Here is a 15,233-nt window from a genome sequence, read left to right as displayed (position 1 = left end):
AGATCCACATTTCAAATATAAAAAAGTTCCATTTGAGTCAGTTGCGGTAATATTAACATAATAGTAATCGGAAAATGCAAGTTATGTGATCTCATTATTCTGGAAAAATAGATTAGAATCCCAACAGCATACTCATCTATCTAGGACATCCAAATTGATTAATTAGAGTTAATATTAGCTTGTATGGTTAAATTATCTTGCCCATGCAGAATAAATTTTGCATGCAAATGTGCCATAACTATCGTATGGAAGACTATAGAGCATTTCTGTGGTAAGGGGTAATTCACATTTACATATACAGATACCTATCTAACCTACCCATCAGGGGTGCTGGCAGGCTTAGCTGAGCCTGGTATCTGTAGTACTTTAAACTTTCCACATGCAAACATTACAGTAAGTCAAATGACTGCTAATATAAAAAACAAAAAACAAAAAACAAAAAACAAAACAAAAAAAAAATCAAAAAAAAACCAAAAAAAAAAAAAAAAGACAAAAAAAAAAAAAACCAAAAAAACAAATGAACCCTTGTGCTCCTTCCAAACAGCAAAAATTATTTAATCTCTTATCTGATATTCAGCATGCTGAATGCTGGTTAGATGCTACTGGGCAAATGAGGTGTTATAAATACAAAAGAAAAGGCATAAGAGACCTTAAAATTTAACCTTTTGTTTCAGTCAGTATCCTACTACATCCTACTACATTCATTTTCACTTGAGAAATAGACTTCGACTATGCCCAGAGAAAAGTTTCACCTGTCACTGAGCATAAGAAAACAGGGCTTTAGGTGACCTTTCATACTTAGCAGTACTGCCAAAATCTACTGTTCAGAGACCAACATTCTTTGCTCTTAAAGACTGCTTCTTAATTTAGGAAACCATTTTTTTTCCCAAATTCAGGTTCAAATCCAGATTTCCAAAGGATAACCTGAGATGTTCCTCTAGTGTTCATATGTTAAGTGTAAAATATATGAAAGCTAATTAAATACTGTATTGAAATGCAGTTAGGAAAGAAGCCTTTTTTCTTTTGCCACTATAAAATATAAATAATAAAATTCTTCTAGAAAAAGCAGATGAATAAATACTGCATGAAACATTTCTGTTAGAAGTGAACAGTTATGCCATGAGAAGGGCATAGCACTGGCCAGATTCAGTTCCCCATGATAACTTCATGAGCTGAGGTGACTCATCACATCCTAGGAACATAACGAAAAGTTGAATTCAGGAATTAGCATAATATCTTCATTTTCCATCAGTTTTCTTTACAGCTACATATTCTACTTTTATAGACTATAACAACTTGCATAATAATGGAAATCCAAACCAATTTTGGCTGGCTGAAAATCATGTACTATTCCATAAGAGGCAAAAAAAAAAAAATTTGGCATCATTATTTTAGAATACTGGCAAAAACAGAAGATTGAAGTTTATTAACAATTGCGTTCTTTCAGGGATTTACTAATCACAGAATCATTTGACTTGGAAAAGACCTTGAAGATCATGGACTCCAACCTTAAACTGACCACCTCGCCTACTAGACCACAGAACTAAGTGTCATGTCTAGTCATTTCTTGAACACCTCAGGGATGGTGACTTTACCACCTCCCTGGGCAGCTTAACATTCTAAAGCTTAACAACAATTCAGTGAAGATGTTCTTCCTGATGTCCCAGCTGAATCCCCTAAGGCCATGTCCTCTTATCCTACCATGTGTTTCCTGGGAGAAGAGGTCAACCCCCATCTGGTAACAATCTCCTTTCAGGCAGTTCTGGAGTATGATAATGCCTCCTTTTCTCCAGGATAAACTCCCCTATCTCCCTCACTTCCATTGCCCATCTCTGGCCTTGCTCCTGCACCTCAGTGTCTTTCAAGGAGTGGGGGGCATAGAGCTGGACACAAGATTTGAAGTGTAGCCTCATCAGCACAGAAGCCAAGTACAGCGGGACAGTCCCTGCCCTGGCCCTGCTGGCCACAGCATTGCTGATCCAGGCCAGGATGCCATTGGCCTTCTTGGCCACCTGGGCACAGCCTGGCTCATGTTCAGCTGCTCTCACCAGCACCCCCAGGTCCTTTCCAGCCACTCTGCCCCAGTCTGTGGAGCTGCCTGGGGTTGTTGTGACCGATGGACAGAACCCAGCACTGGGCCTTGTTGAACCTCACACCATTGGCCTCAGCCCATGATCCAGCCTGTCCAGATCCTCTGCAGAGCCTTCCTACTCTCCAGGACATCAACATTCCCACCCAGTTTGGTGTCATCTGTGAATTTACTGAGGGTGCACCCAACACCCTCATTTAGATCATCAATAAGGAAACTGAACAGGGCTGGTCCCAGCCCTGAGCCCAGGGAAATGTCACTTGTGACTGTCACCAACTGGATGTCACTCCATTCACAGCCACTCTCTGGGCCCAGCCATCCTGACAGTTTTTAACCCAGCAAGAGGGGCACCTGTTCATTCCATGGGCAGTCAGCTTTTCCAGGAGAATGCTGTGGGAAATAGTGTTGTTGTGGGAAAGGCTTCCCTGCAGCCCAGGTAGGCTACATCCACAGCCTTTCCTTCATCAACTGGGCAGATCACCTGGTCACAAAAGGCAACCAGGTTGATCACACAGAACCTGCCTTTCCAAATCCATGCAGGCTGAGCCTAATCCTCTGCTTGTCCTTCAATTGCCACATAATGGTACTCAAGGTGATCTGTTCCATGACCTTCCAAGGTCAGGCTGACAGGCCTAGAGTTCCCCAGATCCTCCTTCCAGCTCTTCTTGTGGACAGTCATCAAATTGGTGAACCTGCAGTCATCCATGACCTCCTCTGTTAGACAGCACTGATGATAAATCATGTTATTGATGATAAATGATGATACTAAGAATTTTTTGACAAAACAGTTAAAAATAAAATTTATACGAGGCAAAAGGTAACATGTATAACCATGCATTTGCACTGTTTTTCATTAAAGTATACAGAACAATAATACTCAAGTAAATATGGGGGGATTAAAAAGGGACCAAGAGAGGATTTTTTTTTCTTTTATTCCCTGCCCTGATAAGCAAACTAAATTTTATTCAACCTCAATAGGCTGAAATTTGACAGAAAAGGATGAATAGTCACAGGTTACTTTTGATTCTGAAGTTAAGGTATTATTCTGTGGATTAATTTCAAATCTTTGCCAGTTTAAAGGCAGACATGCTTTTTCTACTTCTATTTTCCTTTTGGTTAAACTAAAAGGCACATGCAGTAGTTGTTTATGTAATTAAGCAAGCTAAAATTGAATACATCTTTATTTGGTTTGTCATCACAAACGCAGATAGAAGGCAATGGAAAGGAAAGCCAGGTTACATAACTCAGCAGTAAATGTTTCTAAAATAATTTCCAGTGTGAATGGCAGTAGGCTACATACTGTTCATACATAATTTATGCTGTATAGTGTGTAATGTGGTAAATAGCTATAAATCCTACTCCTCCAATTATCACCACAAATGTTTCAGTATTTCCAGGCCTAACTTTAGTCTTACCCAGGACATCACTTGCTCCAACCACTGCACCTCTTTAATGTATTTTATATTTGCTCCTCTGTCATCCAAACTCTGAAACAGTTTCAGACAAAATACCCTATTTTGCTTACTCCAGTCTTTGCTTTGCAATCCATTTAGAGTCTATTTACATTATAGCTACATTTATCTGTCTGATATAGTTGTGCACCCAGTCATACTGCCTAGGAACATAAATGTTTAATTGCTGCTTTTCGTCAGTAGTCCATCCCTACTTTTGCTAACATAATCAGGAGGGTTCAGACACTGGGATTTCTATTACATTTCCTAAAGGTTATGGGTTCCAAATCAAACCTTGCTATACAGGCCATCACTATTTTGGCTGTTCTTTCCCTAAATCCAAATAGAGGGCCTAACACAGAAGACACATCCACTACCTTGGCTTGTTACACAACATTAAATCCTGGATATTCAAAACTATAAATTGTATTTCAGAAAGGTTCACATTTTTATTCCCCACAACTCTTTCTCCCTATATTCTGTGCAAGACAAGCAAGAACTGGCATATGAAGGCAAAATGTATGTCTCTAAGGTACAGAAAATAACTTTAATATCAATGTTGTAGTTCTAAAATATTTGGTTCTGCATGCTCATAGAGGTTACAAACATCATGAAGCATATGACACAGGCCAAAGGGCACCTTTGATATGCTGCACCAGCAGTGAAGAAACATTATTAAAGATGATCAACTAGTATTTGTATTAATAAACATAAAACTATTTGTGTCCCATGAAAGGGGGACACAAATAGTTTTATGTTTATTTTGTCTTCATTGTCATCCTCTAAAGGACATCTGAAAGTAGAATGAGAGAGTGTATACATATATATGCAGAATATTTCATGACAATTTCTACTCTCAGTAGAAAAGGATGGCACACCTTACAGTCATTGCATAGATTTTTGAGGCTTCAGAATTAAAAGAAAACCAATGACTTGCAACTTATCCTGACACTCAAAAATGCCCCTTACAGACCTACTGTAGCATGAATAAGCAAACTTGCCCATTCTCTGAGAGCTGACATGAACAACAGCATGCTAAAAACATTTGCATTCTAAATTAAGGCCTGTGATTAGGTAAGCACAAATGCAGGCAGAAACCATGGTATGGTTTGCATTCAGTTAAAATAGCAAATACAGAACATATAATTATCTTCCTATGTCTTCCCATAAAACACTTCTGCTGGGCTTCCCCAGACAATAGGCTCACATACTGTGACAGACAGCAAGGGCTGGCAAGGAGCAGACAGAGAAGACAGGTAAGCAGCTTTTAGAGAAGATAAATAAAAACCGGACAGTTCGTTCCTAACGTCTTTCAGCAGACTTCGCTGCTCATGTTTGAAAAACGCTTAGTCGGGAGATTAACCTGTGGGTTAAGGAGTGCTTAAAACGTTTCTCTAAGTTAATAAAAACAGAACTAAACCATATTCTTAGAAGACAATGGAAGCGCTTTCCCCGTCAGGTGCGGGCACACCTGCAGTGTCCTTCCCGGCACACTCTGCTAAAAAAAACTGCCAAAAAAGGAGGAGGAAACACAACCGAGATCTCGCTAACAATTCTGGCGGGGTGGGGGGGGTGCGGTGCGAAGCTGGCTCTCACGGGGCTTTACGGGGCCCGAACGCTCCGAGGGCCGGGCGGTACCAGCTGTAATTAACCACACGAGCAGAGGCGCCGGCAGCAGCGCGCGCCCGCTAATTGTCCGCGCGCGGCACCGCCCCCCCGCGGTGACGCGCGGCGCGCGGGCGCTGCCATTGGCGGCGCGCGGGCGGTGACGGCGGCGCGGCCCCGCGGCCCCGGCGGGTCCCGGCAGCGCGGCCCGCCCGGCCCGGCCCGGCCCGGCACCGCCACACCGGCACAGCGCCCGGCCGCGCACGCCGCCCGCCCGTCCGCCCGCCCGCCTGCCTCCCGAGGGCTGGCTCGCTTCAGCAGCTTCCAAAACGGGCTTGCTTCCAGTGTTCTGAAAGACTTAGTGTTTACCCAAAGGGCAAAAGTTTTACGGGGAAGTATTTTTGCCCTAGCTAACAATCTTCATTAAGCTCTAACCAAGACACTAATTCCAGCATCAGGAAGAAGACATGACGCAACAACCACTGGTAGAATTTATAAGCAAGTTGACTGCACTATATTGCAAGGCAAGTAGAAAGATTTTTCTGTCAGGAAAAACTATAGATGCCTGTGATTCAAAAACGGAACAGATGTTTTAATGATGATAAAGGGATTTTAATGCTATATGATTGTCTTTCAAACGGCCACATTGACGAACCTCCCATACAAAAACATTCTACAGCATTTACGCATATCTTTAATAAGTGATTACTGAATTGCCATATGAATGAGCATTTTTTTCAGGTCACTTGAAAGTATATAAATAAATAAGTTCTAGGACAAACCAACCATAGGAGAAATATGTGGCTTCGTTATTTTCTTAAAATCAGGCTGAGAAAGAAATGTGAAGGACTGTTCCTTTGATACAGGAAGAAAATACATCACCTTGCTCAAAATGCTTATGTAAGAAAACATGACCATAACAATACAATTTCTATGGCTTGCTTATTTTGCAAATATGAAGAAGTGCTAAACTCATATTACTTCATCACTACTATCTCTGTCTGATTTTCATTTTTTTCATAGCTCTGTTAGTCCTCACTTGACATTTATTTCGGCAAAAACATAGCATCTGGTAGTTGTCACAGTATTTTGCAAACAAGCATTTTGAGTTTAACAGTCTATAATGTGTATTGATTACTCACCATATCCATGAATGCCTCCTAAAGGGGAAATTATTCACATGCATCATGTTCACAGGTCTTCCAACATTAGTGTGTTCCTTGTCAGACTGATTTATCTGTTATGGTATTCATAGATGCATGCCAGAACAACTGCATGAGCAGTCAACAGCAGGGACTATTGCAAGAATTACTGTAATCCAAAAAAATAAAAATTCCCAGGATCCAGTGAAAGACTTCTCACAGGGTTTTCTAGGTACACGTCCATCCATTTATGCATCCCTTGCTATTTTAAAAAAACATTAACCTAATCAGTATACAGAAACTGTTCTGACAGTGCCAACAGTTTGCCTTGATAAAAATCCAAGTGCTTTGACCGTGAATTAAAGCATCTTCATATGCAGCATTTTGGACAGTTGGAAAAGGTTAGTTAAAAGATAGTTTCTTGCCATCTGTGTCAAATCAGTGTTTAGGGAGAGATGTGTAACTTCAGACTGCTTTGCCATGTTCAAACATGAATACTGCTTTTTCTTCTTTCTTAGACACATATTCATCAATGATCAATTTAATGCAGTTTTCCTTTCTTTTGAGCCTGGGGAACAGAAGGACGTTTAATAGCCTTGTACAACAACCCCAAACTTCTCTCTGAATTTGATACTGTGACTTTGTTTCTTCAGCTAAGAAAGAAGGAAGGAAGTATGCTTTTTCCACTCCATAGGACAGGACTAGAGTTAGATACCATCAAGAGATGTGATCATGTCATGATCAAATTCATTTTTGCTGTCTAACCCCGTAATAAGGCTGCCTGCTCCCTTTAAGTGAAATGACTAAGCTATTGACTCTCACTGCAGTCTAGTTCTGGTTTGATATTATACTGTATATAAACCCACGTGCATCAATTTGTTTGTTGCAAAACGAAATCAAAGCTATAAGTCCCGTGTTACCTAAGCATTCTTTCTCTGCTGTCCTTTTTTCCCAATTCAGCTCCCAGACAGTAGTTATCACTCCTTACGCTCTGGCAAACATCCTCGGGAAGATTCTTAAGCCCAGGCTACAGAGACGGCATCTATTTGAAGCAATGCAGAGTCAACAGGCTCACACTTCCCTTTCCCGGACCAGAATGTCCAGCCTGCCCTCGGGCTGCTGGTCTCGCCCAGCAGCAGCAGCCGCGGCAGCCCCGGACAGTGTCGGGCTGCGTGGCACGGGTCCTGCAGCAGACTGGGCTCGGCTGCGGAGAGGGCTCTGCCTGGCAGAGGCTGTGCTGGCGTCAAGGGGGCCCTCTAGGTGGGTTCTCCCGGCACCGCGCAACCTGCCCTGCCGCTCCCACCCGCCCGGGATGGAGGGGAAGGACGGGGCACCAGCGGGAGAGCCTTCCTTAGGACGGTCCGTGCCTCCAGGATGACAGAAAGCACTGAAAATTTTGCATGGACGTGCAAAAATCTGCAGGCAAAGAGACGCGCAGGAAGCAGAGTTCACCATGTTGATCTGTGCTGAGATGTAAAAGATTCCTAGACTTTTATACTTCAGCATACCCAGGGCATACATTGTTTGCTTGCCATTCTTCTAAATGGTTTACACTGTACTAAGGCTTCTTAAACTTCTAACGACCCATTGCCCTTTGGGACAGGAAATCCTGCAGTATGGAAGCCAGCTGCAACTTCAATGACATTAAAACGTGTGATAAGACTTTGTATTTGATTAGGGTGTGGGTAAACTTGGGAGTAACATGATAAGCTATTGCACGTCACATTTGTATAGATCCTATTTCCTTAAGATCGTTTCTGTTGCTTGTCACAACCCTATTCTACAATACCCCAAATTAGCCCTAGTAGAGTTGATGCCACTCTGAAGAAAGAATAAAATATTAAAGTACTTGAATGTCATAGTGTATTGACAGTGAACTGGCATTTATTTCAATTCAGTATAAAAAGGGAGCCTATACTGCCACACACATTTTTATATTACTCAACATTTATATATTACTGATATTACTACCTATTTGAAGACTTACAGCAAAAAAGTACAAAAGATTACAAAATTTAAAGGGGCTCTATCATAATTTATGTTCTACTCTATACAGAGGGTGACTTTTTTTTGTCATGATAGAAAGCTTACTCTGAGAATTAGAAATAATGAGAATGAAAGTTAGCATTTTTCACAAAGATGCTACAAAACAAAATATATAATTGTTCAGTAAAGATAAATATTTAGTATGACTTTAAAGGGACCAGGTAACCTGTTATGTTATGTTCATGCTTTATGTAAAAAGCACCCCTATGCCACACTTCCCAATTAGTTTGGGAATTTATACCAGAGACATTTGAAGAAAATATAAACAAAACTCTAAAAGCTGCAACATCATGTAATTAATCTGAATATGAAAAAAAAAATCATATCTATCCCAGTTATCTACTGCTTTCTCTAACTAGATAAACTTATTATGAAATATTAACTGTAGCAAATGCTACACAATTCTGCACCATCATTACTATTTCATATTGCTCTTATCTCACTGCATGCTTGCCCGATCACTCACAGGCACTGACATTTTCAACACTAGAGTTACATAATGACTTGTACTATCTTGAGAAATAGCTTCTCAGCACTGACCTGTCACAACATTTGAAATCTGTGAATGAGTCTATTCTGAATATGTGTTACAATTTCTCTGTTTTTCTTTAGTGTTAAGTTCAGCACAAAGCATAGCACCCATTGACTCAGCTAATTTCATTCAGGAGCAGAGTTGCAGAAGGAGTGTGGGCGTATACAAAGTTACTATACAGTACTATGGACCAATTAAAGAACTCACCAGCAAACTGGAGTGCGCAATATATGGGCTTTCCAGAGCAGGGATAAATTAAAGCTAAAGACTTTACCCAGTAAAATAGGTTGGCTTGTGAAATTCTTCCTGTTCAAGCCCATAATAAATTGCCAACCACTCTGCATTAAAAAAAAAAAAAAAAAAAATTAAAAAAAACCAAAGCAAAACAACAAAGCAAAACAACAAACAAACAAACAAACAAAATTGGAAGCAGATTTTAATTTGATTCCTTGGTTACCAGAAGAGTGCTCTGACAACTAGAATTTAGGCTGTATGGCAGCGAGTCCAACTTCCTCATTCAAGCAGAATCTGAACTAGGCATGAAGAAGTTGGAGGGTGGATAATAGACACAAACAGGAATCTTCAAGTAATTATGACTCTTCCCTGATGTGGAGAAACCCTAGACTCCAGTCATTATACAAAGTCTTCTTGACTATTTTCCACTGAATTAGTAAGGACAAAGTATGTTTGTAGTAGGAACCGGATTGTCTGGAACCATTTCTCACTTCCAACAACAGTTGCATTGGACTACAGAGTGAGGATCTATCCTTTTTCTCTCTCTTAATAGTCTTGAGAATCCTTCAGTTCTTGTTGCCCAGTGAAATATCTAAAAGGGGAGGATTAAAGAATATGTCCTATTAACCTTATTTTTAATCAGCCTATTAACACTGCAAATTGCAAACACCTTTCCATTCTGGTTTTTTTTTTTGGAAAAGACAAACCAAAGAGAGGATTATTTGCATCTCCATTTCCATGCAGTCTTCCTCCCACAGCACTCAGATTTTCAATTACTATCCGTACCAGAAAATTCACTTAAAAATTGATTAAGGTCTATAGCTGTTAAACTGAAGTCCTCTAGAATATTTTCTTTGCTCCTCTCATAGATGCAAATGCAGTAGCAGACACTAGAGGAAGAGTTTCCCTTGTAACACTTCTGGCCTTTATCCTGCATGGAATGGTCTGGGTTAGAAGGCACCTTTAAAGGTCATTGAGTCCTAACCCCCTGCAGTGACAGGGACACCTTCAACTAGATAGGTTTTTTTAGAGCCCTGTCCAACCCGACCTTGAATGTTTCCAGGGACGGGTCATCCACCAGCTTTCTTGGGAATCTGTTCCAGTATTTCACATTGAAAGAAATTTCTTTCCTACACCTACTCTGAATCAACTCGCTTTTATTTTAAAACCTTCTATCCAATGTCCTATCACTGCATACCTTTCTAAATTATGACAGTACTAAGAGAGATAAGAACCATTCTACCAGTGTTAGAATTTTAATACAAAACTCAACAAAACCAATGAAAATATATCATACAAATGTACACATCCTGAGGAGTAAACTGCACCAGGGGCTTACATTTGCATGCCTAGATTGAGTCAAAATTTTTTAAAGAGATCAGTTTAATTTGCTGCATCTTTTGATTTTTATAAAATGGGGGCAAAAAAATAATTGAATAAAATATTTTGCTTAAAATACAGTAGTACAAAGGGCAATACCTGTATCTGGAAAGGTAACAATAATTCTTAAAGCAATGCTAAAAAGCAATCTTCTAATATGAGTTCACAGAAATTTCATCAGTGTCATTATGAAATAGTAATAATGACCAATGGCAGATTTTTAAGACTTTGCAAGATGAGCTGGTGACTTAAAACAGTAGATTCTGAATAAGTATCAATTAAAAAAAACCTTATCAAACTTTTTAATTCCATAAAAGGTTTCAAAATGCACTCCAAGTAACAAATGGTTGTGGAGCCTGAAATATGCTACCACTAAAAAGAAAAGTTTCTGGGGATCAACTCCAGTGCATGCAATAAATACGTTGCTAACATAACTGACAAATGCAGATGGTAATTTCAAGCTTTGGGAAGAAGGCTGAAATAAAATTCTTATTAAAAAAATAAAAAGGATAGCATTTTTGCATGCATTTTTAAGAAAAAAAAGGTAAAGAGATTATTTAAAACAGAAAAATTAGCACTCACCTAATATATATTCATCTGTAATATTATGGAAATATAACACACGGATGTGAAAAATGTCCACATTTGGGATTAATTTTAATTTTTTTGAGTGTTAGGATGGCATCATTATTTATAAACTTTCCATGAAGACCACATAGATTAAAATATCAGTGTGGTTAATGAAATGGTAAGAAATGTATCCCACTGCACATGGTTGAAGGAAATCATCCAAATGATAGGTCTTTAGTCATACAACTTTTTAGGTCCCCACAAGTTGTCTTCAGTAATTCTAGCACAGAAAGTAAAGGCCCAGATTCCTCTCATCAGAATCCTCATCAGAGTGAGCAGATAAACCCAGTGAGCTCCTTAACACATGTTGGACTTCTTCGCTCACAAACAAGTGCTATATGAGTGTATGTCAAGACAAGAAACTTAAGATTCTGTCCTGTGTTCTTCCTCTGCCATCTGCCCTGCAAGTAAATCAGCTCTCTATTGGACTCCCTTCTGGAGTAAGGAAAGTAAATCTTCAGAAAGAAAAACCTATGCACCTTAGAAGCACTTGCTACAAGCAGTCCAGATAGAAGTAGTTTGTCCCTATTCTCCCTATACATTCTTGTTAAATCCCTAAAGACCTTCCACCCTCAGATATTTTCATGATGAATCATAAGACAAGTCACATGCATTTGGTGTCATGCTATGGGAACATCACCCCAGTGGGCTCTGACAGTGTCTCACATGATTTCAGGCACTTTGAACTGAAAAATGACAGAAAATTTGTTTCCTGTACCCAGAGAGGTCTAAATGAACGCAGTGGGGAAATAACCCACACCACATAATTTGCCCCAAGGGCTTGAGAGCTTAGAGTCATAATTATTGCATTAAAATGACTACTAAAAGACAAAACTTCAAAAAACATACAGCTCAGTTTTGAACAACAATCATGAATTAGGTAATGTTGCTAAGAGCTTGCAGCTATCCCTTACAAACAAAAAGAGCTTAGTTATCAAGTATATTTTTGTTCCGAAAATGATGTGCTGAACTATAAATGCAATTTGAGCAGAACATTCTCCATCCAAGTCACAACTTTTTGAAGTCCAAAGAATCTTCAGGTCAAAAACTTTGAAAAATTAGTATTTTATGTGTCTTCTTTTAAATTCTTAGCTTGTTCTGTCTCTCTCATTTGCCTTCAATTAGAACAAGAGATTTTTTCAGGTAATCTCATTTTAAAATGTAAAATCTGCTTAGTTGTATAAAAAATAGTTATTTTTCCTAATTTCATTTAGTAAGCATCAGTTGTTGCTATACTTTTGTTGTGCCATTTATGTCTTATAACTGATATAAAAAGATCCTTAAGGCTTCATAGATTTAAACTGGCAGAGAAGGAGTGGTGTGGAAAAGAATGCCAGGGCATCCCAGGGAGATTAAACTATCTTTTGGTCTCATTTAAAGAGATATAATCTTTCTGTCCTGAATACCACTGGTTGGTGATACCTGAAGAAAAATTAATGTCCTTCATAGCAACATACCTCTGTAGATTAGGCACCGGTGGTTTTGCTCAAAAACTCATATCTTTCTATTGCATAAGACAGGGTTCAGATGCCTTCAGATAATTCCAGAAATATAAACAGAGACTTTACATCTATGCAAAAGAGATGTAAATAAGAAGTGCAGATTATTGTTCTCTCTTTTCCCATTGTACCCTTTTTCCTCCCCACTAACTGACCAATCTTCTTTGCCTTAAAAAAAGCAAGAAAAGCAACTATTCTAGTTTGCTGACAGAATACAGACTCAAAATATTAAAATAAGTGACAGTTCAGACTCATGTTTATCACGTTATTTTGCCTCCTATGTCCTAGCTATCTTATTTTTTGCCAGAAGCAGAGCTTGAGCTCTCTGTAATGAGTCGTGTTACTGCTATGGAATATGGGCCTGGTGACACACTCCCAGTTTGGATGCATGTCTGCTGTGAAACAGGAAGAGACTTCCACTAATCACAAATTCTAAAATTCATCTCAGTGAAAATGCCATATATGACTGAAATTCCCAAAACCAGTTTGGCAGCAGTTATTCAAGAAAACAAATTGTATGTTTTCGCAACTGTAAAATAGAAACCATGAGAAAATGATGACAGTTTTTTATTTATATAATGTTAGAAAACTGAAGTAAGATTAAATAGATGTCCAGCAAATATTCTTGACCTGTTCTATAATATGGAGATTATTATGCATTATTGTGGTCAACTGCATTTCAAATAGAACATTGTTCAGAGTACTTGTATCTTAAATGGCAAGGTAGGATGAAATTTTACTTGGTAATATTTTTTGTTTGGGTTTTTTTTTTTTTTTTTTTTTTACCATATCTGGTAATGTTTGCGTTACATTCACTACTAAGTTGCACATTAGCTTGGTGAAGATGCTTTCTTCCTATATTACCAAGCATGATACATTATTCTGAACATAAGTATATTTTGTAAAAGGAATTATAACTACCTGAATTGAACAATTCAGTTATGATTTACAACAAGAAACAGAGAAAAAGGACTTTTCTTGAAAATTCTTGTGGAATCTTTTTTGGACATACTTTATTTTGAAACTTTCCTATCCAGGTAGTTTCTTTTCTGGGATGGGGAAGGAAAAGCAGTAGAATGGGCACATGTAAAACCCAGGACAATGCTTTGGGATATTTTTTACTGAAACCTCATTTCTCCTAATGTATCTTATATTTCTATCGAGTATGCTTTTCTGATATGAAATAAACAGTTCAATCAACAAAATTTCAATTTATGATTTATAATATGATTTAGATATTTGAGTAATCTTCTTAATAATCTCAAAAAAGCTTCTTGAAAATCTAAGTTGCAGATGACCCATTAGAATATAATAAATAACTTATCTCTTCCAGCTTTCTATCAAATTATAACCTTTGATATAACTTTCCTGAGAAAAAAAACCCCAAAAATTACCCACCTTGCTATAATTTCTTTCTGAAATGGGAATATAAAGTTGAATATTTGAGACGTAATGTACAGTAATGAATGAAAATGTTTTTATTTGTTTGATTTGTGTTGGTTTTATTGCTTTTAATTTTATTTATAAGCAAATAATTTCTGCCTGCTTGTAACTTAGTCAGCAATAAATGTATTATATCAAAACCTTCAGGCCTTGCAAAATCAAACCATTTCAACATTGAGATCATGTCATAAAAAAGGTTAGCAACTGAACTTGCTTTTCAGTTGTGGTCAACCTTTGCTCATTGTCATCAATAGACTTTCTATTTTCTTTCATATTTTCAGAAAATGTCAGGACGTCAAACATGTAAGCTTTACACTCCCTCCTACTGAACTACTGCAAGATCCTGTAAACTGATTCTTCTCTGTAGTGGTAGTTTCCTAACACTGTCATATAAAAATGTCACTAGTGCAGTAAATGAATAAAAGTGCTCAGGGAAATACTTGAACTCTAGTAGTATTTTACTTTGGAAATAATATTACCTTCTTACAGTCCTTTTTATCTTCTGTTACTACCTCCTAATCTGCCTTAAAATTCCTTACTTATACTCATGTTTTCTATTTTAAATAGCAATTTCCCAAGTAACATTATAACAAAGATCACCTCTATGAGTCCACCTACTATTTTGTCTGCAAAATAAGGTTGCAGAGAGCAAATTAATTTAGTAAACACACAACAATTTTATCCAATTTTATATTTGTCTTGATGACTAATAACTCTTCAAAAGTCTTCAAAACTTTTTTCTTTTTCTTTCTTAAATGAAAAAGGCTGTGTACCTGTCTAAATCATTACTAATATCTCAAAATACAAGTAACATGTTTAATATTATCCTGTTCCTGATTTTAAAATCTTATTAACAATCCCTACAAGAGTGAGATTTCCTGTACTAGTTCTTTAAAAGTTCTTGAACAAAGGTCATCCAGTTCCCTTAACTTAAGAGCATTATTGCATGAGATTTGTTTCCAGGTAAATTGTGGCAATTTATATGTAAATACCTTTGTTCCTATTATCTATCATGCATGTCTTGATGCTTAAAATAATTTTCCGTATTAACACTATGCACCTTCTGCTTTCTGTTCATTCATTGAATATTGATAAAGAAATTGATTGGATTCATCTTGTCAGACTATTCAGCCCTTGCCATATTTTACAGACTTTTCTATGCAACACAAACACGAGAAGTTT

The 15,233-nt window shown here is 38.0% G+C and overlaps 1 protein-coding gene and 1 long non-coding RNA gene across 4 annotated transcripts in view; one reads left to right on the top strand and one right to left on the bottom strand.

The window, feature by feature from the left end:
* The window catches only part of PDE4D (phosphodiesterase 4D), a 354,607-nt gene that overhangs the window by 243,671 nt on the left and 95,703 nt on the right, over nucleotides 1-15,233 (bottom strand). Inside the window, exon 1 of one of the 3 annotated variants that reach the window (XM_077171319.1) lies at nucleotides 6,288-7,252. The exons of the other annotated variants lie outside the window; for them this stretch is intronic. Coding sequence (XP_077027434.1) covers nucleotides 6,288-6,334 — 47 coding nt within the window. The 5' untranslated portion in view covers nucleotides 6,335-7,252. Of the gene's footprint in view, nucleotides 1-6,287; nucleotides 7,253-15,233 lie in introns of those variants that run through there. 3 annotated transcript variants of the gene reach the window in all.
* LOC143691980 (uncharacterized) lies at nucleotides 5,338-7,952 on the top strand. Its single transcript, XR_013179808.1, has 2 exons — nucleotides 5,338-5,669; nucleotides 7,248-7,952. It is a non-coding gene; the product is annotated as an uncharacterized LOC143691980 (long non-coding RNA).

This window comes from Agelaius phoeniceus, chromosome Z (genome assembly GCF_051311805.1).
Source record: "Agelaius phoeniceus isolate bAgePho1 chromosome Z, bAgePho1.hap1, whole genome shotgun sequence".
Classification (NCBI taxonomy): domain Eukaryota; kingdom Metazoa; phylum Chordata; class Aves; order Passeriformes; family Icteridae; genus Agelaius; species Agelaius phoeniceus.
The sequence above is the reverse complement of the archived record's forward strand: the minus strand, read 5'-3'. Positions and strand labels throughout refer to the sequence as shown.